The 27,507-nt window shown below is 36.4% G+C and overlaps 2 protein-coding genes across 3 annotated transcripts in view; one reads left to right on the forward strand and one right to left on the reverse strand.

The window, feature by feature from the left end:
• The window catches only part of ANO3 (anoctamin 3), a 398,432-nt gene that overhangs the window by 318,957 nt on the left and 51,968 nt on the right, over nt 1–27,507 (forward strand). The window contains exons 14-15 of the mRNA XM_077761423.1: nt 2,464–2,560; nt 9,048–9,108. Of these exons, the coding sequence (XP_077617549.1) occupies nt 2,464–2,560; nt 9,048–9,108 (158 nt within the window). The remainder of the gene's footprint in view (nt 1–2,463; nt 2,561–9,047; nt 9,109–27,507) is intronic.
• On the reverse strand, nt 8,346–22,579 carry MUC15 (mucin 15, cell surface associated). 2 transcript variants are annotated; one of them, XM_077761424.1, is made up of 4 exons: nt 22,357–22,578; nt 14,738–15,465; nt 12,614–12,763; nt 8,346–10,498 (listed from the first exon to the last, which is right to left on the reverse strand). In XM_077761424.1, exons 2-4 carry the CDS (start codon nt 15,426–15,428, stop codon nt 10,338–10,340), a joined length of 1,002 nt encoding a protein of 333 aa, XP_077617550.1. In that variant the 5' UTR covers nt 15,429–15,465; nt 22,357–22,578; the 3' UTR covers nt 8,346–10,337. The 2 variants fall into 2 exon arrangements, with proteins under 2 accessions (XP_077617550.1, XP_077617552.1); XM_077761426.1 differs by lacking the exon at nt 12,614–12,763 and having other exon boundaries at nt 22,357–22,579.

Below are 27,507 nucleotides of genomic sequence, written 5' to 3' on the forward strand. Positions count from 1 at the left end.
GTTGGTGGTAATTATTATTTCCTTCAAATCAGCCCTTGATGTATATCTCACAATAGATGTAAAGCATAAGAAAGCCACAATTCAAGCAGTGGTTTCTGTTAATCAGGCTGTGCAGGAGAAATGAAGAAACCCTCATGCTGTGCACTCTCCCTCCCTCTAGCGGTTAACTAAAGTCAAAGAAATTTGTGCTCGTGTTAAACTCCTTATTTCAGGCTAAAAAATATGTTGTCAAAAATTGCTTATTTTTTAATGTTACATATCAAGTTAAACTTTGAAAAACTTAAAATGAATTTAACAATTCTGGAATTAAAAATAGGGCTCAGTCTGACAGTTTGGGATTCTAGACATGATGTTTTGATAGATTTGTGCTTTTCTTTGATCATTTGGAAAGTGGGAAGAATGATGTGGTATAAACTTCTAATACTTTTTAGTATGGGATTTCAATGCAGGACACATCCTGTTATTCTTGAAACACAATGAATTTTGAAGTTTTAATTTCTTTTGAAATTTCCTTTGAAAATTTCTTTCAAGGACTGTTTTAATTCTACTTGTTCCTACAAATTAGCAGCATTGCTAAAAAGACGTATCATCTTTTTTCCTTTGGTCTTTTAATATGTATGTTTTACCTGTTTTACTTCACATAGACATCTAGATTACTAGCAAGATGGTGTGTATGAAAGGAGGAGAATTATTGTATTTCCTAGACCTGTAACACTATCATCATCAATAATAAACTGGTTTTATAAGAAAGTTATTTATTTTATTTTTTATCAGACATTTTATTCAAGTACAGTTAACATACAGTGTAATATTCATTTCAGGTGTACAATATAATGATTCAACAATTCTGTGCATTTGGGCATGCCATTCCCATCATCAGAAGTGTACTCAATTCCCTTCACTGGAAAGTTAGTTTTAAAATGAAATAAACATTTCTCTTTGAGATATGTTGTAGTTGATGGAAAACTGGACCTAGAATCACAAAAACCTAAATTTGGTTCCCTGAAGTACCTCTTTTTAGCTGTACGACCTTGAGCAAATTACTTAAATTGAATATCAGTTTCCTCTCACTTGTGGAGATAATTAACCATTGCAGAAGATTGAAGTGAGGACCAGACTTAACGGACATGAACCCACCTTTGCCCACTATAAAGCATTGTATTACTATATAGTATTGTTACTTACTATTTATTCGTACTCTGGAGTGAGATTTTATACATCCAGTATTCGAAATACATTGTTTTTTGCTTCGTTTGAATGTACATTTTTGAAAACAGTAAATTGTGCTATAAACACTGCCAATTAAACCTTTATATTTTTTTTAATGTTTTATTTATTTCTAGGAGAGAGAGAGAGAGACAGCGTGAGCAGGGGAGGGTCAGAGAGAGAGAGTGTCACAGACTGAAACAGGCTCCAGGCTCTGAGCCGGCAGTCAGCACAGAGCCCGACACGGGGCTCGAAGCCACGAACCGCGAGATCATGACCTAAGCGAAAGTCGGACGCTTAACTGACTAAGCCACCCAGGCGCCCCCAATTAAACCTTTATTAACAGTTGCATTTCCAGACTTATTGTCAAAAGCCTTTAAATTACTTTCAACATTTCCAGAGCAGATTTAATTAAAGATAATTTATTTAGAGGCTACTAAGTGGGAAAGGACCACTTCTGACAGATAAAAGCACAAAACATTTTAAAAATAGGTTGTGTGAACAGTCAGGTTGAGAGGCTTTTGAGAAATTGTTACTGGTGCTCTACTCCTATCACAAGTCATCTATCATGGATGCTGAGATCTTTCAAAGGTAGTGGGCATAAAACTGAAGAGACAAATATTATCGAATTATATTCTAATAGAAAATATAATGTTTCAGTAAATAAAGACTATGTCATATCATCATGACTGTATGTCAAGACACCACACACCAAAAATTAACTCCCTCAAATTTCCAGTGAACATGATGCCCCTATTGACTGGAGACTGAGTTATGAATTTGTGTGACTTACGGATGCTGTTCATCTCGGTGGTTCTAAGGCGTGAGATCCAGGAGAAAGATTTGATTTTAGCTCAGCCACTTCCAAGCTGTGAGATTGACTAAAACTCCCTTAGGTGTTCCTCACAGGATTACCCTCATTGCCATGAAATCACATGTAACTGTACTTGTAACAAAGCCCCACAAGTGTCTCACAAGTGTCAAATATGGCCTACTATCATTACAGTATCCTGGCAGAGACTTCTAAAAGTGAAGAACCAAAGAAAAAAAAAAAAAAAAGAAATCTCTGTATCACATCACAATACCCTAAAAATTTGAGTTGTAGACACACTTTCTTGCTTACCTGTCCACCACTCCCACTCTCCGTGGCATCATTTCCTTTCTGTCTTGCTGCTTCCCACAGGACTAGCCAGAGGGGCTAAGCACCTTCTTAAACTTGGAGGTTCATGCTTTCTCTCTCTTCTTTGGTTTCTCAAGCCAAGAAATTTGCAAGGCCACTGAAGTCTTCATGTGCCCTCTCTGTGACAAGAATTGCTCACTGCAGAGACTCAACGAAAGCTGTATCTATGCCAAGGTGAGTGTGGACCCTCACCTTCTCCTTCCTGAGCTCTACTTTTTCTCAGAAGCAGGTAGTAGGAAGTGAAGACTGAATAGATCATTTGGCATCAATTATAAAATGAGTATATTTATATTTGAATATTTTAATCTTTGTGTTTATAACTGATTATTGTCATAATGGACATAAACTTCCACTTGGAATGACATCTAGATTCTTTTTTAGAAGATGATTATTTCTCTTGCTAATGATTAAATTTCTATCATCCATGAATACTCATTATAATACTTTTAATTTTAGGGGTACCTGGGGGGGCTCAGTCAATTGAGTGTCCAACTCTTGATTTCAGCTCAGGTCATGATCCCAGGGTTATAGGATTGAGCCCTGAACTTAAGATTTTCTCTGTTCCTCTGCCCCACTCCCCAGCTTGTGCACACTCTCTCTCTAAATAAAAATAAAAACAAAAAGTCCAATACTTTTACAGAAGAAAAGAAACAACATACTAAAAATTCTCAAGTTGCTGCCTATTAGGATAACCTAAAGGGGTTTTTAAACTTCTGAAGCTCAAGCCAAACCCCAGAGCAATTAATTAAATCAGTACCTTTGGGTTTGGGACATAGACATCAGTCTATTTTAAAACTTCCCAGATGATTCCCACGAGCATACAAGTTTGAGAAACTGAATTTTACAATGATTATTGTTTATCTGTGAAAGTTTTATTGAAGTATAATTAACATATAATAATATGTACACATATAAAGTATATAAATTGATACATTTTGACGTTACATATGCATCTGTGAAACCCTCACCCAAGCAAGGTAATGAACATATAATTACTTCCAAAAGTTTCCTCCTGGCCTCTTATAATCTCTGCCTCCCTCTCCTCCCCAGTTCCACCCCCTGTTCCCAGGCAACCAACTGCTTTCTGTCTTTATAGAAAAGTTTGTATTTTCTAGACTCTTATGTAAATGGAATCATACAGTGTGTGGTTTCTTTCTGGTTCTTTTGCACAGTTATTCTGAGATTCAACCATGTTGTAACATTTATCAGGAGATCATTTCTTTTTATTGCTGAGGAGTATTGCATTACACAGCTATGCCAGAGTGTGTCTATCTGTTTATCTATTAATGGACTCGTGGGTTGTTTTGAATTACCATTTTACATAAAGCTGCTCTGAACATTCATCTACAAATATCCATATAGGCACTGTTATTTCTCTTGGGTAAACACCTAGGAGTAAAATGACTAGATTATATAATAGATGGATGTTCAGCCTTCCAAGAAACTTCCAAAATGTTTTCCAAGCATTTATACCATTTTACATTTCTATCCACAGTATATGAGAATTCCAGTTTTCCATATAATCACTAATCCTCAGGATGGCCAGTCTTTTTTATTCTAAGTATTCTAACAGATGTATAGAGATATTGTAGTTTAGTTGCTTGGAAATAATTTGGACCTTTTTTAAAATTTTATTTATTTTGAGAAAGAGAGAAAGAAAGAGAGCATGAGCAGGAGAGGGACAGGGAGGAGGAGAGAGAATCCCAAGCAGGCTCTGTGCTGTCAGTATAGAGCCCAATGCAAGGCTCTGTCCCATGAACGCAGAAGATATGACCTGAGCTAAAATCAAGAGTCAGATTCTCAATCAGCTGAGCCACCCAGATGCTCCAGGTCTTGCTTTTAAGATTTGTGAGGTAGGTTCCTAGCAGTACTATAACTAGCACAAAATTTTCCCCACAATGAAAGCAAGATCTGTCTGTGTACTGTACCAAATCACTGCAAATAAAGGATTTCTGGCTGGTGGGAATGGGCTCACTAATAAGCCTTTAAGGATTCCTTACAGACATGCTCTCTGGGCACTGTCTTGGGTGCCCATAACTGCACCCTGCATACCATCTCCGTGTAGTAATCTGAGGCAGTTGTAATGCTCACCTCACATGTTTTCCTCCTCTCAGGGATCACTGATGGCCCTTCATGCCTAATATCCACTGTCTTGAAATCTGTTGCTTATGTATTTTGTGCATTTTTTGTTGTTTCCAAAATGGGGGTAAAATCAATTTCTGTTACTCCATTTTGTTCAGAGTAGAGGTCTCTATACAATTAAGTTGATGAGGCAGGATGTAAAATCAGAAGTCACTCGATATCCGTCTATAAGACCAAACCTAGTAAAATTAGTTTCTGGATTATTCATTGTGAATACAAGGCTTGGGAAAAATCAGTTTTATTTATAGTTTAATTTTAAAAATTGTTCTTGGTTTTTAATTAATTTAAGTGTTCCACAAAGATGCCTTGTTTGCGGAAGCATTTTCTGAATACTTTTTGCAAAAACCAAATATTTAAGTTATTAGATGTAGAGATACCTGTCCTCCTAGCCATGCATTTCAAGGACATATGCCAGCCTTAGGGAGACCAACAAATCCATATATATGTTACTTCTACTTTTACTTGGACAGATTTAATAAAGCACACTAGCATTATCTGAACACTAAAAATAAGAAACACCCCCAATGGCAGAGTGATAAAGCAAAGAAACTGTCAAAGGAAACACTAAATATAGGAGGCTTTTGTCATTATGCAATATTAGTAGAAAAGGGTATGTATAGGGACAGGTATGACTAATAAAGAACTCAGTTAATAACTATTATAAGGAAGGTGGAAAAGTTACCTTGCAGAGAAGAATATTGTGTTCTGGAACAATGCAAGAAATAAACCCCACCAGGAAGGAATATGTAATATGTATTATATTTGTTCCTCTGGCTAAGATAAAATGTAGCTACTTGTTTTATTCCTTAAAAATAAGAATTACTATTCTTTCACTGATGGAAATAACATTCTTTTAAAATATCAGTTTATAAACTTAAACATCTAGAACTTATTTGAAAGGAAGTGTCATAAATAAAGGAACAGATTATTACCAAAGAAACAGGCCAGCCAATCTAGGATCATCTAACCACGTCTTCTAGAAACTTGCTAATTCCTTGTGGAGTCATTCACCACTTGTGATAAGTAACAGGAAATTAAATCTGTCAGATTTTCTGGAAAAGTATGTGTGTGTGCATGTAATTATTTTAATTATTTAAAAGATGTGTTTCATGAAACAAAATTGTTCCCATCATGTGGTAAAAATTTTAAGTACATTAACATTTTATTTGATGACTGTTTTACATTTTAATCCTTAAAAGTATGAGAATTAAGAAAATTTTGCAATTAAGTAATTCAGTGATGTTTGCACAAGTCATTTAAAAGCACCTAACACCACAATGTCAGTTCACATTATGCTAGGGTTTCTCATTTAAGGTGAAATCATTAGACAAAAGAGTTCTGCATTGATTTCTCATATAATTTTAAAAGTATCTCAACACTTGAGGTGAACCTTGCTCATAATAGTTATTAGTTTCTGTTTTTTTTAACCTACTCAGTAAACTTTTGCTCAATACCAAGTATGAGCTCAGACCATACACTGATATTGAGGCTACAATAGAAAGAGATCAGAGCATTTTTCCTTTAAGAAACTTTATGGAAAAGTTGCTATATGAATCACATAGGACATTTGTTTAAAAGTAGAGTCTTGGGCCCCAAGTCTTAAAATTCAGAATCGATTGGTTGAGGGTAAGGTTTAGAATCCCGCATGTTAACAAGCTCCTTAGGTGATTTCTAGAACCACATTTAACAAAGATATTGCCCTAAATAATAATGGGTCAGGAACAGAGAGGGTGTTGGTGTGGACTACTGATGTCCCCATGTGTGTTGCAGCTTGTAATCAGGTGCTGTGGACAAAGGCAGTTACACAGATTTTCCCTGTCTGAGAATGAAGGACTGAGGAAGTGAGAGAGGACTGAACTCCAGGCTAAATGCCACCTCCTTGCTCCTCTTTGTATGGAATAGCCTGGTTGGCAAGGTTGAGTCTGCCCAAGAAGTGCCTTGTTCTCCTTGGCCCACAGCGGCTTTAATGGAGCATCTGCGGCAGTTTCCAGAGGCTTATGCTAATCTGAACCCATCAAACAATTAGAGAGACAGACCCAGCAACTACCGTAGAAGGGCCATAGACTGTAAGCTTCCAACCTAGTAAGAAATTTACCTTTTTTTAACAATACCCACATTTAATGGTTTCTCACCATACTCACCTCTCCAAGAGAAATCAGATGTCAAAGACAACGGAGAATTTGTGCTTCAACACAGTTTCGTTTGAGGTTCAGTTTGCTTCTGTCTTTATATATTATTCCTATTCACATCAACAATGTTGAATAAAATGCTTGTCCATAGGTCCCCCTATGCATAAAGGGGAGCTGTTTTTCTCATAAAATAAGTCATTGCACGCATACACTAATAGATAGGACAAACTTCCTTTGGTTTTGGAAAAGTCTATTCTGCTTTGGGATTTTTTTTTTAAATTTCATCTGGAATTTTCTTTCATAGCGCAAGGATCCCTTTCCTGTTGAACAGAAGGCCTCTTCCCCCTTTATTCTCTTGCCAAACACACGTTGAGCCTGAGCCATCCATGCTATGTTTTACTCTTTCTTCTCCCTGCTCCCCGTTTTCATTCACCAGCTCATATCAACACCCTCAATGTAACCCTTAGCACCTCAAGCCATAACTGCAGGCATCAAATTGCTCTTCTTGTGTCTGTGGCCCCCCACATTGTAATGCATCCCACCTGTGATATCTTAGTGTCTCTCACACAAGGATTTTATACTTTTATACTCCTCCTTAGGGCAGCTTCTCAAGTTTTCCATTAACTCCCATTTTAGCTTTATCTTCCCTTGCATTCTTGGAATCTCATATTACATGAGTATCACATGCATACCTCTCTGTGCCTCATGGATGTATTTCTAGAACATTCGTGTTTAATTTATGGAGTAAAAAAAGGGGGAGCTGAAAGATTTGTAAACCAACTTGGAAGAAATAAAATGAAAAACGTTTTTAAAGAAAATATTTCATAAACTATGACAAATCATATTCATACCACACAATTATTGGTAAGCATGGCTCTTCATTTGCCCGTTTTCTAAGAGGACTGCTCTTTCTGGAGCAGGGGAGAGCCAGCATTCCTTAGGGACCTTTAAGTCCCCATGTGTAAAGTCTCTGTTCTCACACTCTAAGAGACTGTTTCCTGCACTAAGTCTCTTATAAAGGAAAGCAGACAGCTGTTCAGCTGCTTGGCAACAGCAGGTGTCTCCGCGGGATGCCTTTGGAAACAGAAACGCTGGATTCCCCCCCTGGGTGTAATTTTATGAGCTCTGTAGGAGAATTTCTTTATGGCCCTTTTCTCTCCTGTACATAATATATAGTGATGACTGCTCTGAAAACCAATTCTCATAATATTTTTAGAACTCCCAAGTCTCAACAATCATAGAAGTTCAGGGCCATCCAGGATATCTTGCACCTATCCACAAACCTTTGAAAGGAGCACATGTGTTGTATAAATATATTTCCAGTACCATTATATTACAGGAAAATACACCCTACCTTTATCTGTTTTACATACTGTTTTGCAGTGTGTTCCAGATGTTATAATTAAAATAAACATTAGTATTGTTTTAATGCCCCCACTGACCAGTCTCTAGACTGTAGACTGAGCAAAAAAACCATCATTCTATTCCTACTTCCCTTATAATAGTGTTTTTTAGTCCCTAATTGGCCTTTCTTTCCTGTGTGGATAGTATCCCTCTTTTCCCTATAGTTTCTATAATATTTATATGACTGTCAAACATATATTGCCTTGACTATATTGTTTTAATTTCCCTCACTATATAGAATATAAATATAGTGAGGGCATTATACAAATGAAAAGAAGCAATGGTAAGTTGAATTCACAATTTATTAAAATCAAACAATCTTTACAATCCTGAATATTATATTCAGTAGCATCATACAACCACGCATTTTTCTTTATAAAAATTCGGATAATGTCTGATTCAAAAACACTTGGACTATATCCTAAATGTTAAGTGACATATGAAACTTCTTAAAAAAAAAAAAAAAAAAAGACAAACTCGTAGCCACTGTTGGACCCATGGCACATTCTGAAAGATGTCAGAAAGTAGGGATAGCACTGTGATACTTTCCACTGAATGATTTGGCTCATGGGTGGAATTCTTCATTTTGCAACTTCCTCATTCCTGGAAGTTTTTCTGACAGGAAGTGCAGCTAGGTATGCACCACTGAAAAGCTAACTTTACCTTGACTATCTATGGCCCACAAATACTTCCTCAGGGCACAAGAGCCACTTTTAAGCAGAAATTGAAGGTGAAGTCCAAAGGAAATAGAAAGGAAGAAAGAAGAAAGGAGGGGAGGGGGAAATGCTGACCCCTCACCTCTCCCCAAAGAGAAAATCATATGAAACAGTTGCAGAACCCATGAAAGAATCTCATACCTCATATTTACAAATCATAAAATAATGTGATTACTTTTTTAAAAAATCATAGAATCTAAATGTAGACAGAAATCACTAGATTATTATGATCAATATGTGACTAATATTTGTGCTTTGTTTTCCATTAAGGTGACATATTTGTTTGATAATGGAGGAACAGTCTTCTTTGCTATTTTTATGGCAATATGGGGTAAGTAGGTTTTTCTGTTACTTAATTCCTGGTCCTCATTTTCTGAGGCTGCTGCTGCTGTGTTTCTTCACACACTGTGTTTCTGCATGCACCCATATGTCAATTTAACAATGAAATCTCTCGATTTGTTTGCCCTCTTCACATATTCATTGCTTCTTGGGACTTTAACTCTTGATCTGATCCTTTAGTCCCTAAAACCTCAACCTTCCTATATTGAGTGCATTTTTTTCTTGCCGAAAGCAGGTGGTAATAAAGAACAAACTGAAACATATGACTGAAAGATGTCATATGAATCCAAATGACACTTCTTCTATTTCTGCTTGTAAAAGTGATGCTCAGAAGTTTTTGTTTGCATATTTCCATTCATCTATTTTTAAACCTTAGACTTTTACACTTAGAGATCCTGAATCTATTCCATTTATGGAATCAATCAAGCAATGATACCGAATACATAATAAATCTTGCTCTTATTTAACATCTTAAAGCTGTAAATAATATGTACAAATATATGCTTTGGCTGACTTTATTCTTCATGTTTCTCATTGAGTCTTTAAAGCACCTGATTAATTGAGGCCTAAAATCAATCAGACAGGTTAGCATTTCCCACTCTTTGAAGAGAAATGATTCTTTTCCTGGTTAGGGCCAGTTTTCCAACCATGGCCCTGTTGAAGGCAAAGTCATTGTCAACTTGGCAACTCAAGGGGCTTACCATGGATGTGCTGATATAGGAAAGTTAAATGTACTAGAGAACAAATCTCTCACTCCTATTACTCTACTAACTTACTTGAATTTCCCAGAAACAGAAACTCTGTATAGTCTCTCTCTCTTGTAAGTCAAAATTAAAAATAAATTACTCTTCCAGTGTTCCTTGAAGAGAGTGCCAATCTTGATGCATGGCATTAGAAATATAGGGTTAATTAACTTAATCAGGCAGGGCAATCAATGTGAAACTCTTTAGTATCACCTGATTCCCACAAACATTTCCTACTAAGAATACCATAAACCAAAATACAAATTAAGGTTACTCAATAGATGGCTCAGCACAGCCAAAAATGGTAAGAAAGGAAACCTTTTAGATTATCCTCTGTTTCTGCTATGAGTCTCTTGTTTTATGGTTGTTTTTGGCATGGGCCATGACAGTGATCTTGCTTCAGCTTTTGGAAGATGGGTTTGTGAAAAAACTACGATGTAGGTGATCATTTTCCATCAGAAGCCTTTTCCTCTTGGTTTTATACCGAGGTGCGAAGTTGAGGTATGTCATCCATAGGAATGCCGTCACGTGCATTTTCTCGGCCTGCTGGCATAGATGAATCATTCATAGTTGAGTTGTAATAACTAGAATTCCCAAAACTTGCATCATAAGGTTCCGGTGCATTGTCTAATCGCAGAACTAAAAAGTAACCAAAAATAATTATTTTATGGTAACAGTCTGGAAGATGCATGCTCAGGCATCTGCTGGACTGTAGGAATTGTTCTAGATGAGTAAGTTAAGTACCTCTGTTATATGGGCTTTTCAGATACTAGGTTTGAAATTTAAATAAGTACATATTTTTCAATATACGTTTCTAAGACTAAAAGAACAGTTTAACCCATAATTTTACTCCTGGTGGACCAAAAGTAAAGGAAATAAAGGAGAGATTGCAACAAAAGGAGAGCAATACTTTTCATGAAGAAGTATAGGCAGATGTCTCGTTGATTTTTGAATCTTGTGAATTTAGAGCTTTGTCAACATGTTCAGAATTTTTACTGCTGGTGCAAGAAATATTTTTTAAAAAGTGAAGAGCATTAATTTTAAATCAATGATTTTAAAATGATTTAATTTTAATCATGATTTTACTAAGTGCCTCAACATTTTTATGGTTGAACCAGGGAAGATGGAGACAGAAGAAGACTATCTGTAAAAGCTTATGTTTCTTTGTGATAGATCCTAGTTACCATGCACTGACATTTTCTGATTAATGTTATGAGATTATTTTTTACTTTTTCAATGTACAGCCAATTATTATTGTCTTAATTATTTCAGTTTTTCAAAGAGAACTTGGCATGCACTAGGTATCTTTAAATATTAAAGCAGTGACTAATTTCTAATTATATTAGTGATCTCATTATTCATTTAGGTAGTCTCATATACTAGCTATTCTTTAAGCCATCTGTTTACAAACTGGATTCCCAAGAACCTTAGGGATTTGGGGGAGCTTTCTTGAAGGAGTAAAACCAGTGATATGATTGAGTTATTCCCCTGTGTCTCAATCATGTCTTAAATTGTATCAGTGTGATACACTTGAACTTTTGCTTGTGATTACAGATAAAGAAAAGATTCTGGTGTTAAAAAAAAAAGAGATTGGATACCCCTATTGTTTGAAATCCTATCCTTTAATTTGGAAAAATGCCACTTTTTATTTTATATGGGTTGCTAGAAACCCCCAAAATAGAATTAAATTAAATTTTCAATTAATGGATGTGCTTCTGAAGATGAATAATATGTCAGTCATGATCTGAACTTATTAAAAATCAACAAGACTTTCTCAACAGGATGTACCAGGGACATTTAACTATTTTTTTTATGATGACAAGCATCCCTTATGTAAACCAGAAAACAATATTTTTTCTTGAAGTATTAAGAAAATGAATCAATTATTTGAAGTTATTTCATTTCTGTTCTTATTAGTATTATGGCATTAAGAACAAATTCACTGCTTCATTCTTAGCAGATACATTTCTTTTTCATAGATGCTATTGTTGGTCTTTTCTTTCACATGAGTGAAAAATTCCTGAATTACTGTGACTTTATGTACCCAAATATACAACTCTTTATAGATTCTGTTTTAGAGACTTATTCTAATTTGGAGTTCTTCTAAAGTTTACACAGATACAGTAGCCTTAATCAATTATTTTAATAAGTCATTGTTCAGGGGCACCTGGGTGGCTCAGTCTATTGAGTGTCTTGACTCTTGATTTCCGCTCAGGTCATAAGATCAAGCCTTGTGTCAGGCTCCTCACTGAGTGTGGAGCCTGCTTGAGATCCTCTCTCTCTCTTTCTCTCACTCTCTTTCTCTCTCTGTCTCTTCATCTGTCTTCCCCCTACCCACCTCTCTTAGAAAAAAAATAAAAAGAATAAGTCCTTGTTCAAATTACTGCTGCTAAGAGATCTAACAATGGCAAAGAATGGCTTTGCAGTTACTTGCTAACCACATTGGCCAGTTTTTCCTTAATAGCATATCATTATCTTCCAATTTTATAGACATGTTTCAGGTTCTGGGATTTGTTTTATTTAAAACTAGTTGTGATGCAATGAGCCACAGTTCCAAATGGCTTTCAAATTCCACCCACAGGTCCATAATTATTTTGATTATGGTCTTTGAGAAACAGAGAATTGATCATAATAAATCTTTAGTCTGTTTCTGTCATATGAATCTCTGAATCCCTTCTAGGTAATGTAGGAACATTAGCATCCTCTTTTAATTAAAACCACGGTATGTGGTGAAGTTCTAAAAGTTATTTTTACCTGGTTCGTTTCTGTCATCATAAAGTCGCCGATGGGAAAATGAATCTGTTTTCCTTTTTCCGCACAGCAAGTAGCCAACAAGACTAAGTAATGAAACACCCAGAATAGCACCTAAAATGGCCCCAAATACTACTCCTGTATTTTTATTCTCTAGAGAACAAAGAAAAAATAATGAACAGATTAAGAAATAGAAAAGTATTTTTCAAAGAAGAAAAACATATACATGTAGAGTTTATAACAAAGACTGTTTAAACAATATATTTTTAAAATTAGATAATGGTGGTGTGTGTGTGTGTGTGTGTATTTTATGGAGTATTGAATATTTGGGATATATTGACAACTATACCTCCAGATAAAACTACACTTCAAATTTTGCATTACCTTGAAATACTTCTTAGTTTTCTAAGTGTCTCTCTTTCCTTTATTAACAACAATAGTACTGAAATACCATGGGTATGCTCCATTAAGATCTAATTTCTCCATTGAGTGCCATATTAAGTTTTTAATCAACTCTGAATCTCTAATGAACTTTAATGATGAAATGAACTTTCAGCTTGATTCTATAGTAATTGAAAAATAAAAAGCCAATGGGAGTAAGTGGGTAATAGAAAATGAATCCATAAAACCTCAGCAGAAAAGGCATTAGAAGGAAAAAGCAGTGTATCCTGATATAGGACATTTCCATGTAAACAAATAGACCCAAAGCAAGACGTTTCCAATGTCTTGCACATTGAGAACAGATGCATAGGTCTGAGTTGAAGGGGGTTCAAAATTTTATTCAGTCATCCCTTTCACCAAGTATCCTATTTTAAGACTAAGTTATTAATAAACTATGTAATGCTCCCTGAACTCATAATTTAGTATATTGTATTTTCAGTGTTAAAAAAAATCTTATTAATTAAGTGGACAAGGGGGTCTTATAAAGTCTGTAATTCTGTATTAAAGCTCATTTATCAAAAAAACCCTATACATTGGAAGCTTAATAGCAAAATTATTACTAAAATAATATAAAGCAACATTAAGTAATTTTCTTTTGATTAAAGAGTGATGGTAGGCATCAGTACTCAGTATTTTCAGTATATATATTGAGTGTAGAGAGACAAAAGAGAGAGAATATCTATTGAAAATCTTTCTGATGTAGTATCAGAGGGTATATAAATGAAAGTATGTGTTAAAATTATAGCTAAAATGAATATATATGTACATATAATGTATTAGCTGCAGTGCTATTTTAAAGCCTAGATTTCAGAATTTAAAATATTTCCTGTAAGCTAACAACTTTCAAGTAGGAATGTGTATGTATAATTTTGTGTTTACATCATTAATATAATCTGGAAGTAAGTTGGATTGGAAATCATTGAATTCATGTGGGGAAAGGATATTTTTTAAAAATTTCAGGGAAATGAAAACTTGGTTAGACCTGAAAAACTAAAAGATGATGTATTTTCATTAAATATTAGATAACTTTTCAGCTTTATGTTTTAAAGCTTGGCATAATCCCTAAATTAATTATTAAAGTGTTCCCATAAAACAATTTTCTTGTGACACCCACAGCTATATTCCATTTTGATGGTATTCATTAGGTACCAAGTTAAAAATTCAGGAGGATATCTTTTGTTCAGTTTATTTACATTTAAAATATATATCAGTGTTCTGTTTTCCTGTGATTGCTATGTGGTATCAGGTAACTTATAAATTCATTTATTTCAATTTTCACATACATATGTTTTTAAAGTTCAGTTACATATTATTCCTAAAAGCATGGGAAATTTCAGGTAGCTATCTAAGATATAGTGAAAACTGTTACCTAGTGCCTCAAAACTGTACCTGAGGTACTACCTCGGTCTCTATTTCTTTTCAACCTAAACTCCTTTTAATTTTGTCCCAGTGTCTCTTTAGATTTCTATAGAGTAGTGATTAATGTATGCTGACTTAAGCCCTAAAATCCCTTCACTATTTCCAGTGAGTATCATGATCACCTCCTCAAAGTGAGAACCACGTGTGCTATTGCAGACTCTTCCTTTTTTTTTTTTTTAATATGGCACATTCCTGAGATGTAATCTATATGATTTAGTTTGAGATTCAGTTTCACGCAAAAGGAAAGTTAAATCCATTTATATTTACCTTCTTGGGGGTCTGATGTGTTTGAGAAGATTTTTGAATTATTGGTAAACTTTAAGGTGGGCTGTAGAGTGGTTGTTTCTCGATAGGGGGTAAACCCTACGAAACTATCGTTTGTTGTCGTGAGCCAGTCATCTGGTTCCGTTATCATGGGGGACGCAGACACAGTGCTTGGTGCTGCAGGAAGGATGCTCGTTGAAATGGAAATGTTGTCAGGAGTTTTCATGGTATCGCTGGCTGAAGACCAAGTGAAATTTTCTGAAGATAGAGCAGATGTAGCACTGGGAGGTGCTGAGACCGGCAGAGGATTTTCATCTGCTATAGATGAGTTCTGAGGCAATTTAGACACAAAGCCTTGCATCAAAGTATTTGTGGGAAACATAGGCGTGGGTCTTGGGCTCCCAGAAAAGTTGTTCGTTGATGAATTACCAAAGACCTCTGTTGTTCCATGGTTTTTATTTGATGGATCCCAAAGAGAGGAATTACTTGTCTTGGGATTGGAGGTTTCTCTATTTTCTTTATCTGAGTTCAAATTTACATCACTTTCCAAAGGAACAGATTCATTTTCCATCACTTTTAAGCCGGCTGCAATGCTTTGTGTTGTGTTTATTTCTAGACCTTCTTCTCCAAGGCTTCCAATTAGTAGTAAACTAAACAGTTTTGAAATCAACAGAATTTTGACTGAGGTCAACATTGTGGCCTTTTTCAGTATTGGTGTAATTAAGGGGAATCTGAAAGGAAGGATAACAAGCATCTGAATTAGTCGATGAAGTAGCCAATTTTGAAAAATGGATCTACATTTTTAAAGTGATGAGGATTGGGACACCTAAGTGGCTCAGTAGGTTAAGCATCCTGCTCTGGATTTTGGCTGAGGTCATGATTCTTATGGGTTGTGAATTTGAGCCCTATGTGGGGCTCTGTGCTGATGTTGCAGAGCCTGCTTCAGATTCTCTTTCTCCCTCTCTCTTTGCCCCTCCCCGCTCACACTCTGTCTCTCTCCCTCAAAAATAAGTAAACATACTTTTTAAAAAAAAATTTTAAATATTTTTATTTCTTTTTGAGAGAGATAGAGTGTGAGCAGGGGAGGGGCAGAGCGAGAGACACACACACACACAGAATCTGAAGCAGGCTTCTGGCTCTGAGCTGTCAGCACAGAGCCTGAGGTGGGGCTTGAACTCACAGCGAGAACATGACCTGAACCAAAGTCAGATGCTTAACCAGCTGAGCCACCCAGGTGCCCCCCAAAAATCTTTTCAAGTGATAAGATTCTCTCGGTACATAATACTGAATTGATAATACCATACTCTTTATTCCAAAAGTTTGTTTTCTTTGGATTATGTACTAAAACTAGAGTTCTAGATAATATTTCTTTCTTCTTTCTTCTAAGGAAGGGCCATGCAAAAACTTTATCAAGCCATACACCACCATTCCACTATTCGAAGCATTAGCTTAGGACAAGTTGAAATATATATATGAACTATGAATATACACAGAGTTAATATGTATATGGAATATTATATATGGATTGCTAAGTAAAATATTATATAGGACGTGTAGAGCTGGCTGATTTCTTTAACCCTTTTAAGAAAATATGTTCTTTATAAAGATGTAATTTGGAATATTTATGATGAAAATGATGTTGCTGATTGTACTCTAAACGTACCGCTTTCATCAGTCAGGAAACCTACCTGAAAACATTTCACTACCAGCTAACCTGAATTATTTGAATTTGAAATTAACATCCCTTTTTGACAGTACTTTTCACTTCATGATGCTTTTCATCCTGTTAATCCCAAATTAGGGAAACTCAGCAGGACTTTTAGATTTTAGGATATTCTTTCCTTATAACCCCTTGCTGTGTAAATGAAGAATCTGGCTGAATGACAGTGCTAGATATTAGCAGAGTTGGGGGTTGAAACCCTTGTATAGTTTTCTTATCCAGGCATATCCTTCTGCCTCTGAAGTGTGGAAATGCCACAATTCATAGTAGATAAGAGGATATGGGGTCAAGGTTTTTAAAATTAGATTTATATTAAAATTCTTACTTCCATTATGGATAACCTGTGAAAACTAATCATCATAATAAGCATCATCATTATCATAATCATAATCATATTGACCTCACAGTGTTGTTCTGAAGAGTAAATAAAGATTTAAGTACAAGTACTTTAAACAATATCTGGCCTAAAGTGAGCAGCTAATAGACATTAACTTCCATTTTTTACTATTAGAATATAAGAATATTTCTGTGTCTTATAGTTCAAAAGCTTTACGATATTGTCTTACTTGATCCTCACAATGATTCCTTGAGACAAAAAAAAAATGAGCTTGTAATATCCTCATTTTGCAGAGGAAGAAACTGAGGTTCAGAGTGGCTAGTAATGGCAACTAGTGAATCCAAGAGCAGTACTGAAATCCAAGACTACTGACCCCAACTTAATTAGATGCTAAAATTTGAAAGATCTTTAATATTAAAATATTCTTTTAAAAACATTAGGCTATTCCTCCTCAAACAATAAGGCCTGAAAACTGATTTTCCTACTCTTTGAATTGGATCTTAGAGCTTATTTTTCAGTAATAGCCTCCAGGGTGACTAAGATAAGAAAAGTAAGGAGGTGCAACTATTTTTAAGGTCCAGTATTGACTGCCATTTTATTTAATGCTTATTTATTTATTTGAGAGAGAGGGAGAGAGTGTGTGTGCATGCCTGTGCAGGAGGGGCAGAGAGAAAGGGAGAGAGGGAATCCCAAACAGGCTCCACATTGTCCACGCCTAGCTGGACGTGGGGCTTGATCCATGAACCATGAGATCAGGACCTGAGCTGAAATCAGGAGTCAGATGCTTAACCAACTGAGCCCCCCAGGCATCCCACCTGCCATTTTGTAAAAGCTCTCTCAGAATTTTTTACAATTATTTTCAACCTTAATAATTTTTCATTAGGGTTTGAGGAGCCTCTATATACTCCCTCTGATTTTCTTTTAAGTGCCCTCTCCCTGTTAATGATAACCTATATAGTGGTATGACTTAAATATAAATTATAATACATCCTGATATATATATTTTTTTCAAAAGCTTTTAGTAATTAGTCCATACCTATGGATTCCTAAGGCTTTAGAAATATATGCCATACCTTAAGCTTATCCTTTAAAAAATTCTACTTAAAAAGGAAGGCAGGCAGACATACAAGAATATTTATAGGAGCATTATTTATAAATGTCTCCGAACCTAAACATCCTTCAGTAACAGATTGGATAATAATTTGTGAAATAGTCATACATGAAAATTAACAAACTAGAGCCATGTACAAAACAGGTTATTATGACAAACAAAATGCATAGCTCAAAATGCCAGTTCTAGTGTGTGATTCCATGTATGTAAAATTGAAAACACATAAAAAACTAGAATGTTAAAAGTCAGGAATGCGGCTGTTTGTGGGAAGGAAGGAAACAGTATTGATTGGAGGGGGGAGGGGCACAGAAAGAGGTTCTGTACACTTGTGATACTCTGTTTCTTCACTTGGTAGGGATTACAGAGGTGTTTATATTTGTGATACTGTTGGTTTAAATTTTCACATTTCTGTGATAGTCAAGAAAATGGGCTTAAAGCCTAAAATGTTAACATAATTGGAAAACATCTTACTATTTATACATTTATTTTTTTAATTTTTTTAAAGGTTTTTATTTATTTCTAGGAGAGAGAGAGAGAGACAGCGTGAGCAGGGGAGGGTCAGAGAGAGAGGGAGTCACAGACTGAAACAGGCTCCGGGCTCTGAGCTGGCAGTCAGCACAGAGCCCGACGCGGGGCTTGAACCCACGAACCGCGAGATCATGACCTAAGCGAAAGTCGGACGCTTAACTGACTAAGCCACCCAGGCGCCCCTATTTATGCATTTATTAAGTCAGATGTTTCCCATGTTTTCTCATTTAATTCTTACCCAAACCAATCAAACATACAATGAGGGAAGGATTGTCAATCCTGTTTTACACATAATCAAATGGGGCATTAAAAATGTAAGTAATTGTGACCAAGACCACAGAGCTAGTGACTGAGAGATAGGATTAGGACTCAAATATCAGTATAAAAGCTAGTAATCACTCATCTGAGTAAAATAAGTTAAAAAGGAATATAGAAACTGATTACAAAGGAATCTAGAATTCGGCTGCATTTTAGAGCTTCTTCCCACCAATGTATTTTTGGCACCGCTTCTCCAAATTGTATTATTTACCCAAAGCAGTTTATAATACCATGATTTTAAACACTAGAAAACTAGAGCCTTCTACCTTAAGTACCTCTCAAACACACTAAATACACTTATGTCAATTTAAGAAAATCCCAACAATTGTGTCTGTGGTTCTGGGTGAACACCTTCAGCATATAGTTTACAAAATACCAGTTCTTATCCCCAGGACCTATAGTTAGGCAACACATTATTAAACTGATGCTTCACCTAGCACATTTAAATTATAATTCAGTTTAGTTTAAAAATACTTACATGTATATTCTCAGAAACATCCCTCTGTGAACTCTGTCAGGTTCATAGCAAACATTCTAACCTTTTTCATCATCTAATTCCAGTGGTCTGATTTGCTTATGAATTATACTTAGCCACCCATTGTATGGTTATTATACATTTTTATTTGCTTTTTCTACACCTAGGCTTTCTGGTTATTTTTTCATCCTAACGAAGTGGTGGTCAGAGGGGAAAAAACAGCCCTTAGCTGTTCTAATTTTCTCATGTTACATGAGGAATGAGCTTTCATTCCCTTCCCGTAATGAGAATCCACATATCAAGAGTCAGCAAAGTGAGTTTTGTTGTTCCTGATTCACTTTGTAACATTGAACCACCAAGGGGATCTCTCTACCCTTTACTCAGCTTTTGACTGTAACTTGAAAACCTAAGGTATTGATACCCCAAATGAGCCAAGCCCTCTGTTACTGCCTATAATTAATCTGGAGGGAAAAGAAAGGGAAGAGAGGGATGATGTATGCTGTGAATACTATTTACAGTTTATTCCAGTTATGGGTAAGGCTTTCGTGAGAATCAGTTTATTCCTGTTGTCCCTGGCTGACAGCGGAGGACAGCTTCACTTCTGCTCCTTGGCTTCCAAGAGAAACCGGTTACACCTCTCACTCAGGTGCCTTCATCTTAAAGGGATAGAAGTAGCCAGGAATTGAAACCATCAGCTCTTCTAAAACCCAGGCCTGGGCTTTTGCTGGGGCAAGGACTGTGAAATGTCGGTTAAGTTCAACCCCATTCTGAATTGAAAAAGACACGTTGTGAGCAGCAAAGGCTAACAGAAGTGATACAGAAGCTTTGAAGGGCAATAAAAGAAATCTGTGCTCTTTTTCTTTGTACTTTCCTCTCAGCCTCTCTCCATCTCTAGATTTTAAATATTTAAACTATGCTGTGTCCTTGTTATGTGAACTTATGCTGGATGATGGTTGGTGTGCTCCTGTGTGCCCAAGTTCATCTGTCAACCAGGTGCCCTGTGGAGGCAGACAGAGGTGGGATGACAGAAAAGTACAGTTGTAGAACAAGAGAAAATCAGGAGACCCAGGTAGCATCATTACCCCTCCCGGGGCTTTGTCCCTTCTTACCCTAAGGCGGAAACTCGGGAGAGGAATTTGGAGAGCATGTAACACCGAACCAAGCTAAGACCATTACAAACTTGAAAAACCTCTAAGATGAGAATTATTATAGAGGGAAAAGAAAGAGAGGAGGATTTCCATCCACTTTGTGATACTTGAAACACAGATTCTAAATGTTTCTGTATATATTGAACTATTTTTTATCATTCCTGGTAGTTAACAAATTTTAAAAAATACTTTCAGAGAGTGTGAGTTACACTTTAAAAAAATAATCACTATATGTAGAGAAAACGAACACCATTTTCGCCCCTATTTTCGATGTTGGCATTAAAAAGTGGTTTCACATTACGAAGTTTGTACAGAGGGCTACGGAGGTGGTGGGAGAAAACGGCACCCATGGCCCTTGAGGGAAGTGGATCCACACTGTGCATAATGTTGCTTCTCCTTAAATGCATAAAGTCATTATTCTGCCCAGCCTTCCTGCTGTAACTGACTCATTCCCATTTTATACCAAGCTTTAAAAATAAGGAAGTACCCTGTGAGGTCCACCTATGCAAGGGAAGAGAAATGCTAGTTACTCTAAACTCGGTCCAAATCTGAATTCTTCAAGAACAACATTAGTTCAGGTACACTGAGAGGATAATAGAAAAGCCAGATTCTGCCGTGAAATAACTAAACAATACTTAGACTGTGCTTCTTCTCTCTCGGTTGCGTTTGCTTGTTTCTTATTATAGATCTCAGGCTACAGATTAAGACAGATGGGTTTTGTTTTTCTTTTCAGGCAGACCCTGAGTGCTACTCTTGCGAGTGGCCTTTACAATGGTAAACAGCATTTGCTTTTCCTAAATGAAAGGACCACAGTAAACAAGGACCTAATGAACTATGCTCCTAGAAATGCCTCTTTTATAGGATGGTTTTGAAAGGATGAGAAGACTTAGTAGCCAGAAAGGAGGATTGTACCTGAGGACCTTGGGGTGTATCATTTCACTTTCATTTGATTTAAAAAGAAAAGAAACACATGACTTTTCCTTTAAGAAATAAAAATTCAAGTCTGTGAACATAATTCTAATTTAAATACCAAGGTATGCATAAATCCAGGAAAAATATTTAGGTCATGCTCCCTGCTAACTTGAGCATTCTTAATCATAAACTTCAGTACTGAAATAAATAATTAGGTGGAACAGTATCAAGCTTAGAAGAAAAGACTGTCTCCAAAAGAAATATTCTGGACCCAAATTCCCAAGCATAGGGTTTTCAAACTTCTATTACATTTCACTGTTTCAGCCTTCTATTACATTTCACTGTCTGTAGAAAATGCCTCAGTGTATCAAATAGAAAGGCCTAAACAGTAAATAAGCATCCCTTTGATTATAGGAGCCTTTTACACAGCCACAAACTGAAAATAACTTTAAGAAACTTTATCCGCACCTTCATTCCATATGTTCTGAAGCAACTGACTTAACCTTCTAGATATCCAGTGAGTGCTGGCCATAAGCACATATCATGTTAAGTGAAATAGTTTACATACACAACATTTTGCCAATTTTTTTGATTAATAAAATCTTTGGAAAAGATACACAGAAGCTTGTAATTCATTACAAAGATTGCTTTACAACCACTGTCATTTTCTAATACTTTAGCAAGAAACTTAAAGCCCAAATGCATAATTAAAATCTAAATAATCAGTTTACATTCTTGCCATTTCTCCTTTAAACATCTTGAAACTTTCACTAAGATCTGCTTTAAGGAAACTCTCCCTTGTAGTCTTAAAATGTAGTACATTTTAAACAAAGTTTTTAACTCTCCAGGTGGTTCATCATCCAGCAAATTTGGCAGTAATTCATAAAACTAAGTCGCTTAGTGGAAATGCTTATTTGGAAGGTGATTACTTAATGAAACAACTACCTGTTTTTACAAGGGTCTCCGTAACTACTTGCCAGACTGTTCTGGCAAAATTTGAGCCTGCTTTGAATCTCTTTCGTAAATGAGAGAGAGAGAGAGACAGAATCCTAGGTAACCGAAAACACACTTACCTTCAGGCTTTGGAGGTATTTACAAACAGGAACTAAAATATCACACAGACAGCTGTCCTGGCTGGAATGAGTCTGCCAAGGATTAGAGAAAGCAGAAGGGTTAAGTATGACAATGTCCCACTGAGCAGGAGGGTGTCAGAGAAACAAAATTAGGTGGAGCTGGCCGAATCTTGCTTGTGTAATAGAGCACCCAAGAACCTGACTGACCTGCTTCTCAGCTGTCAGCATGAAGATATCACCTCATTCAGGTCTTAAAAAAAAAAAGAAAAAAGCCCAACCCTCCGGTTTTCATAGGTTGGTCCATTTTGACTTTGGGGCAGGCTGGGTCTCTTGAGCGATGGCAAAACAGGGGCATCTGTTTTCTGCCCCAAATGAAAAAAAAAAAAAGAAAAGAAAGACTTTGGTAATGGCCCTTGGCGTATCAGGAATTTCTGGCACATGCTGGATTCCCCCTTTGCAGGTGAGGGAACCAAAATGACTCATGCCTGCACCTGTTGCTCTGTGCAAGCCCTACGTTGTTCTCCTAGATCATAAACAAACCTGTCTTTCTCATAGTAAGATGCCCTCTTTGGATACCGAACACCTGAATGGAGAAAACGTGGTGCAGTCAGTCATGAGGGGCCTAGTGTGCACTGCACCAGTCGGTCACTTAATGCAAAGTGAATGAAGGTGTATTGGCATCCTTGAGAAAGCTGTGAAGCATTCAGTTAGAAATAACCACCGAGACTGAACTGGGCTTTCTTGCTGACTTTAGGAGTTTGGGGAGAATGGTCACATGATCCTGAGTAATCCTGAGAGCCTTCTTTAAGTAGTTTCCATCCTGTGTTCTCTTTGCTTTTATTCTCAATTTAGAAGCCGAAGAGTTTCAGAAGTGCCCAGGCAATGCTTGATTAAATACGGAGTTGAATAACAACCTGGCATGCTTCCTTCACTTCCTTCCATGGCTTATGAAAGGGAGCCGAGTGAAACTGTACTTTCTGGGATACTCTGCACACTAGTATTTGGGGCTGGTGCCAAGGCCCATTGAGCTCAGTATGCCTGAACTTCATGCTTAGTTTCTGTTGTGCAAGGAGATAGGTTTCCAACTGCTGAGAGAGAAAATCAAACTTTAACTGGAGTACAGGAACTTCAAATTGAATGCAAAGAATCTGCCCAGCTAATTGGCCTGGGAAAGAACAAGGTAATGCTATAGTTTTAAATTTTCTGAAGCCCCAAGGCCCCTTCAGAGTTTGATTAGGAATTAAGCCAACCCCTAAGAAATGTTCACTCAAAGGATGTTCAAGCTGGATCTGCATTTGTATGAAGAAAAACTTAAAGTTAAATTAAATCAAGCAACGGGTTACTGAGCAATGGCTTAATAGAATTCAATTGGATATTTTCAGATTAGTCAGTTACTAGCCAAAAATCCAATTGAAAAATATATTTTATGTCTGCTTAGAGAACTGAACATGACTTGGCAGGATTGGGTGTGCCATACCCTTAGGGATTTTCCTAGATATGCGTATGAATATCATTACCACTTTCTGACTTGACCATAGTAATTATGGCCTATACTAGGCATGGAAATGACAAGGTACTTTTGCTATACCTGTCTGCTTTCACTGCGTGAGAGTCAGTCATCTCCCATGACCCTCTTTTATGGAGGCTCTACCTGTGGTCTCAGAATCCTCTTCATCGTCGCTCTCCTGACAACCATCATCAATTGATTAAAATGACCCTAGATGTAAATCCTATATACCCTTCCTGTCATGAGCACATCTGGAAGTAAAGTCATAAAATAAAAACTATGCATACATTTAACACCTCAGTGGTTACTTAGCTCACTTAGTTATGGTCAGATGTCCTTGTGAAATCACCTGAGTTGGAGTTAAAATGTAATTTCTTGCCAAACAAACAACTCTCCATGAGATACATTTCCAGGTATATACCATGTTCTAGGTAAGACCAATCCCATTTTGGCCCTTGTTTCTCCAGAGGGACTCAACAACCATAAGGGACAATCAGCTGGCACTTTTATTAGCCAAGCCAGCTGAGATGACACACTGTGGAACGCCTACCTATTTTTTTTTTTTTTTTGTACTTACCTACTGTGGTACCTTTCATCTGACACTCTCCAATTGCTTCACACCCATTAAGTCTCATAATACATATTGGAAGAAGCAATACCTTCTGTTTGTCTGAACTGGTAGAGCTGATAACAAGTGAAGTTTCTAGAACATGAAGTTACATTGCTGTCATTGATGGATTCGAAAATGGAACCAGAATGTAGCTTGGGACCATGCCTCAAATAAAATTAAAACTTTGCTCTGGAACCAAAATATAAAAAAGATATTTTATTTGTATAAAAAAGATATATACAAATCCTATAATATCACATACCTGATTGCTGATGTCACACATAGGGAATATGTTGCCATATCATTAATAGCAGGTTGTGAGTTTGAAACAGGATATAAATTGAATTTATATTTTGTCTCCCCTTAGGAGCATGAGCATTTTAATAAAAAGAAATACTTGAATAATAATTAAAGAAACAGCATCATGGCTATATTATTTGAAGGTAATTTAATGATATTCCTTAGAAATGTAATGAAAATTGGTGACTGGAAAATTTGCTTAGGGTTGATAACACTAACAATTGTTTAATATAAGCTTATCTTTTTTCCTAAGTCAAATGGTATTATAATATGATCTTCTTCATTTAACTATATCTTTATGAAAAGATTAAGTGCTCCATTTTGTTGCTAAGGACATTCTACAACAATGTCCTTTGTTAAGTAGAAGTTGTGACATAACATATACATACATGCAGGTGTATATACTTGCATGCCTACTTACATAAATTGGGAGCTAGGGAAGGTTGTAAATGCCTGATTTTTTTTTTTAAAAAATGATAAATCAGATATAAACTTTAATTCAGCAAACAGCATAACTGTAACAAAACATGTTACATTCCCCTATTTACACATTTACGTGAACATGTTTGCTTAGTAAATATCCTTATGACGACAAAAAATAACAGAGTTGATGCTGAAGCCTCTCATTGTAGGAAGAAGTGATAGGTATCCGTGGGTACCTGAACCAGTTGAAAAATGATCAAAAAGCTCATTGATATCCTTAAGAGAGGTGCTTATAATAAAATCTTAGATTTTATGTTTAATATGCATTAAATTTTGGAATAAATTCTATTATTAATCATAATGATAACTCAGTCAGGATCTTTTAAAGAGCTTCATATTCACAAGAAATTTTAAAAATTATTTTAATTTCTATGTTTTTTTTTTTTTACTTCTCAAATTGGAATTGGAGTTTTTCTGGAGTAAGCTAAAAGGATGGAGGTGATCATTGGAGATTTTAGAGAGTTTGCAGTCATTGATCAAAAGTATGCTATGGGAGTACATGAGTGAAATAGAGTAGAAGAGAACAAATTGAAGATAGAGCCAAGGTCCTAGAAAGATTATCTGTGTATATTGCAATTTCAGAGAATTATTTTAGGAGTCATGTTGAAAGATTTACATTAAGCCCAGGGTTTAAAAATCTTTAAAGAAGCTAGAGAAGTGTGTCCAAGGAATGGTAGGTGACATCCACTAGGAGAGGTAGTGGAAAGTATGGATTGATCATGTGAGACTCAAATCTGTGAACCTTTAATGAGGGAGGAGAGGAAATGGTCTTGAAGCAGCAATGAGGAACAAGAAATTCACCACCTCATCTTCAGTCCCAATTAGTGTGGGAGACAAATAGCTATTACCTGAGAATGCCACATGGATATTGGGGTTTCAGGGTTGTCCCAGGTTTCAGTTAGAGCAAAAAGGTGGGGGGACACAAAAGACATTATTGTTGATGACTTTGAACACAAGAGGGTATAGTGAAAATATCTCAGAGAGTTGGGAAAGAGTAGGAGATGGTCCCAAAAGTGATCTCTGTCTCCCTAAAATGAGAGCATCAAAATCGGAGGGTTAAAGGATCTGGAATCCTGGTCTTCTTTAGGTAAGTGATATGAACAGGGATGAGGTGTAGGATGACAGAGTCACGATGGACTCCATTGTGAGTGATGACAGGAGAAAAGGTGGATATGTAGGATACCAACATGGGGACATCTTGCCAAGATGGAGAGTTCTGGGCTCCCTCTAGACTCTTGCTGATAGAAGAATTCTAGAGTGAAGCCTCTTACTCCTAGCACCCAAAACAACTGCTCAACCTTGCACGTGGAACCTGCTGCAAAATGGCGTTGGTCTCCTTAACATGTACATTCTACTCTGTTGTGTAGAAACGCTGCACAGTGGATTCATTCCTGGATGGTGAGTATACCGGTCTACCAGTTTCCTTCTTTTAGAGCTCTGATTTCATTACAGAGTCTAATCTCTTTGATGACTGTTGCTCAATCAACCAAGCATTTTATTTTTATAAGGACTTAGAGGCATAAATATAATAAAAGGGCAAACTGGCAGATTGATAATATAACCTATTTTGCCACCTTTAGGAAAAGATTGATTTATTAATCCTTTCTTAAATATTAAGGCAGATAATTAGAAAATCCTGGCATCTCTAATTTTTTTTTTCTGGTTAGAAATTTAGAGTAGCTAAGTAATAACCAGGGCAGCAACAGCATACAGAGTTTATTTGAAAGTATCCTCAGCGCTGAGCCATGACCTTGCAAGAGGCAGAGTAAGGAGAGAGTAAGAGGCCAAGCCTAGATCTGTACACTCTGAAGAAGGTTCTTGATTTGTTTCTTGGCTCGGAATCCAGGGCAGAAGAAAAGCAAACTTATCCATGACCTGAAGGGGATTCTGAAATTAAGTTCACAGAGAGCAAATAACATGGCAAGTGGCTTTCCCATCCATTTAAAGGACTCTAAGCACCTTAAACACTTTGGAGAGAACAATGAAACATGTTATGTTTAATTAATCTGATAGTTCCTAGAAGCCCTTAGCCACAGAAAAATAAATAAATTTTTGTGCGGAATCAGGACAGAATCCTTAAAGAAGGACACCTGGGGTCATTGAGAATCCCCTTCTTTGAATGAGCATTTGAAATCAGTAACCCTGCCTGTTTTATTTTATGTCTGTTTAAATATGATATATAAAAGATATTCCATAGAATGTATAGAAGAACAATTCAGTCTTTCCTCTTCCTCTGGCATGGTTGGTTGAA

Source organism: Crocuta crocuta, unplaced genomic scaffold (assembly GCF_008692635.1).
Source record: "Crocuta crocuta isolate KB4526 unplaced genomic scaffold, BGI_CrCroc_1.0 scaffold884, whole genome shotgun sequence".
In the NCBI taxonomy this organism is placed as follows: domain Eukaryota; kingdom Metazoa; phylum Chordata; class Mammalia; order Carnivora; family Hyaenidae; genus Crocuta; species Crocuta crocuta.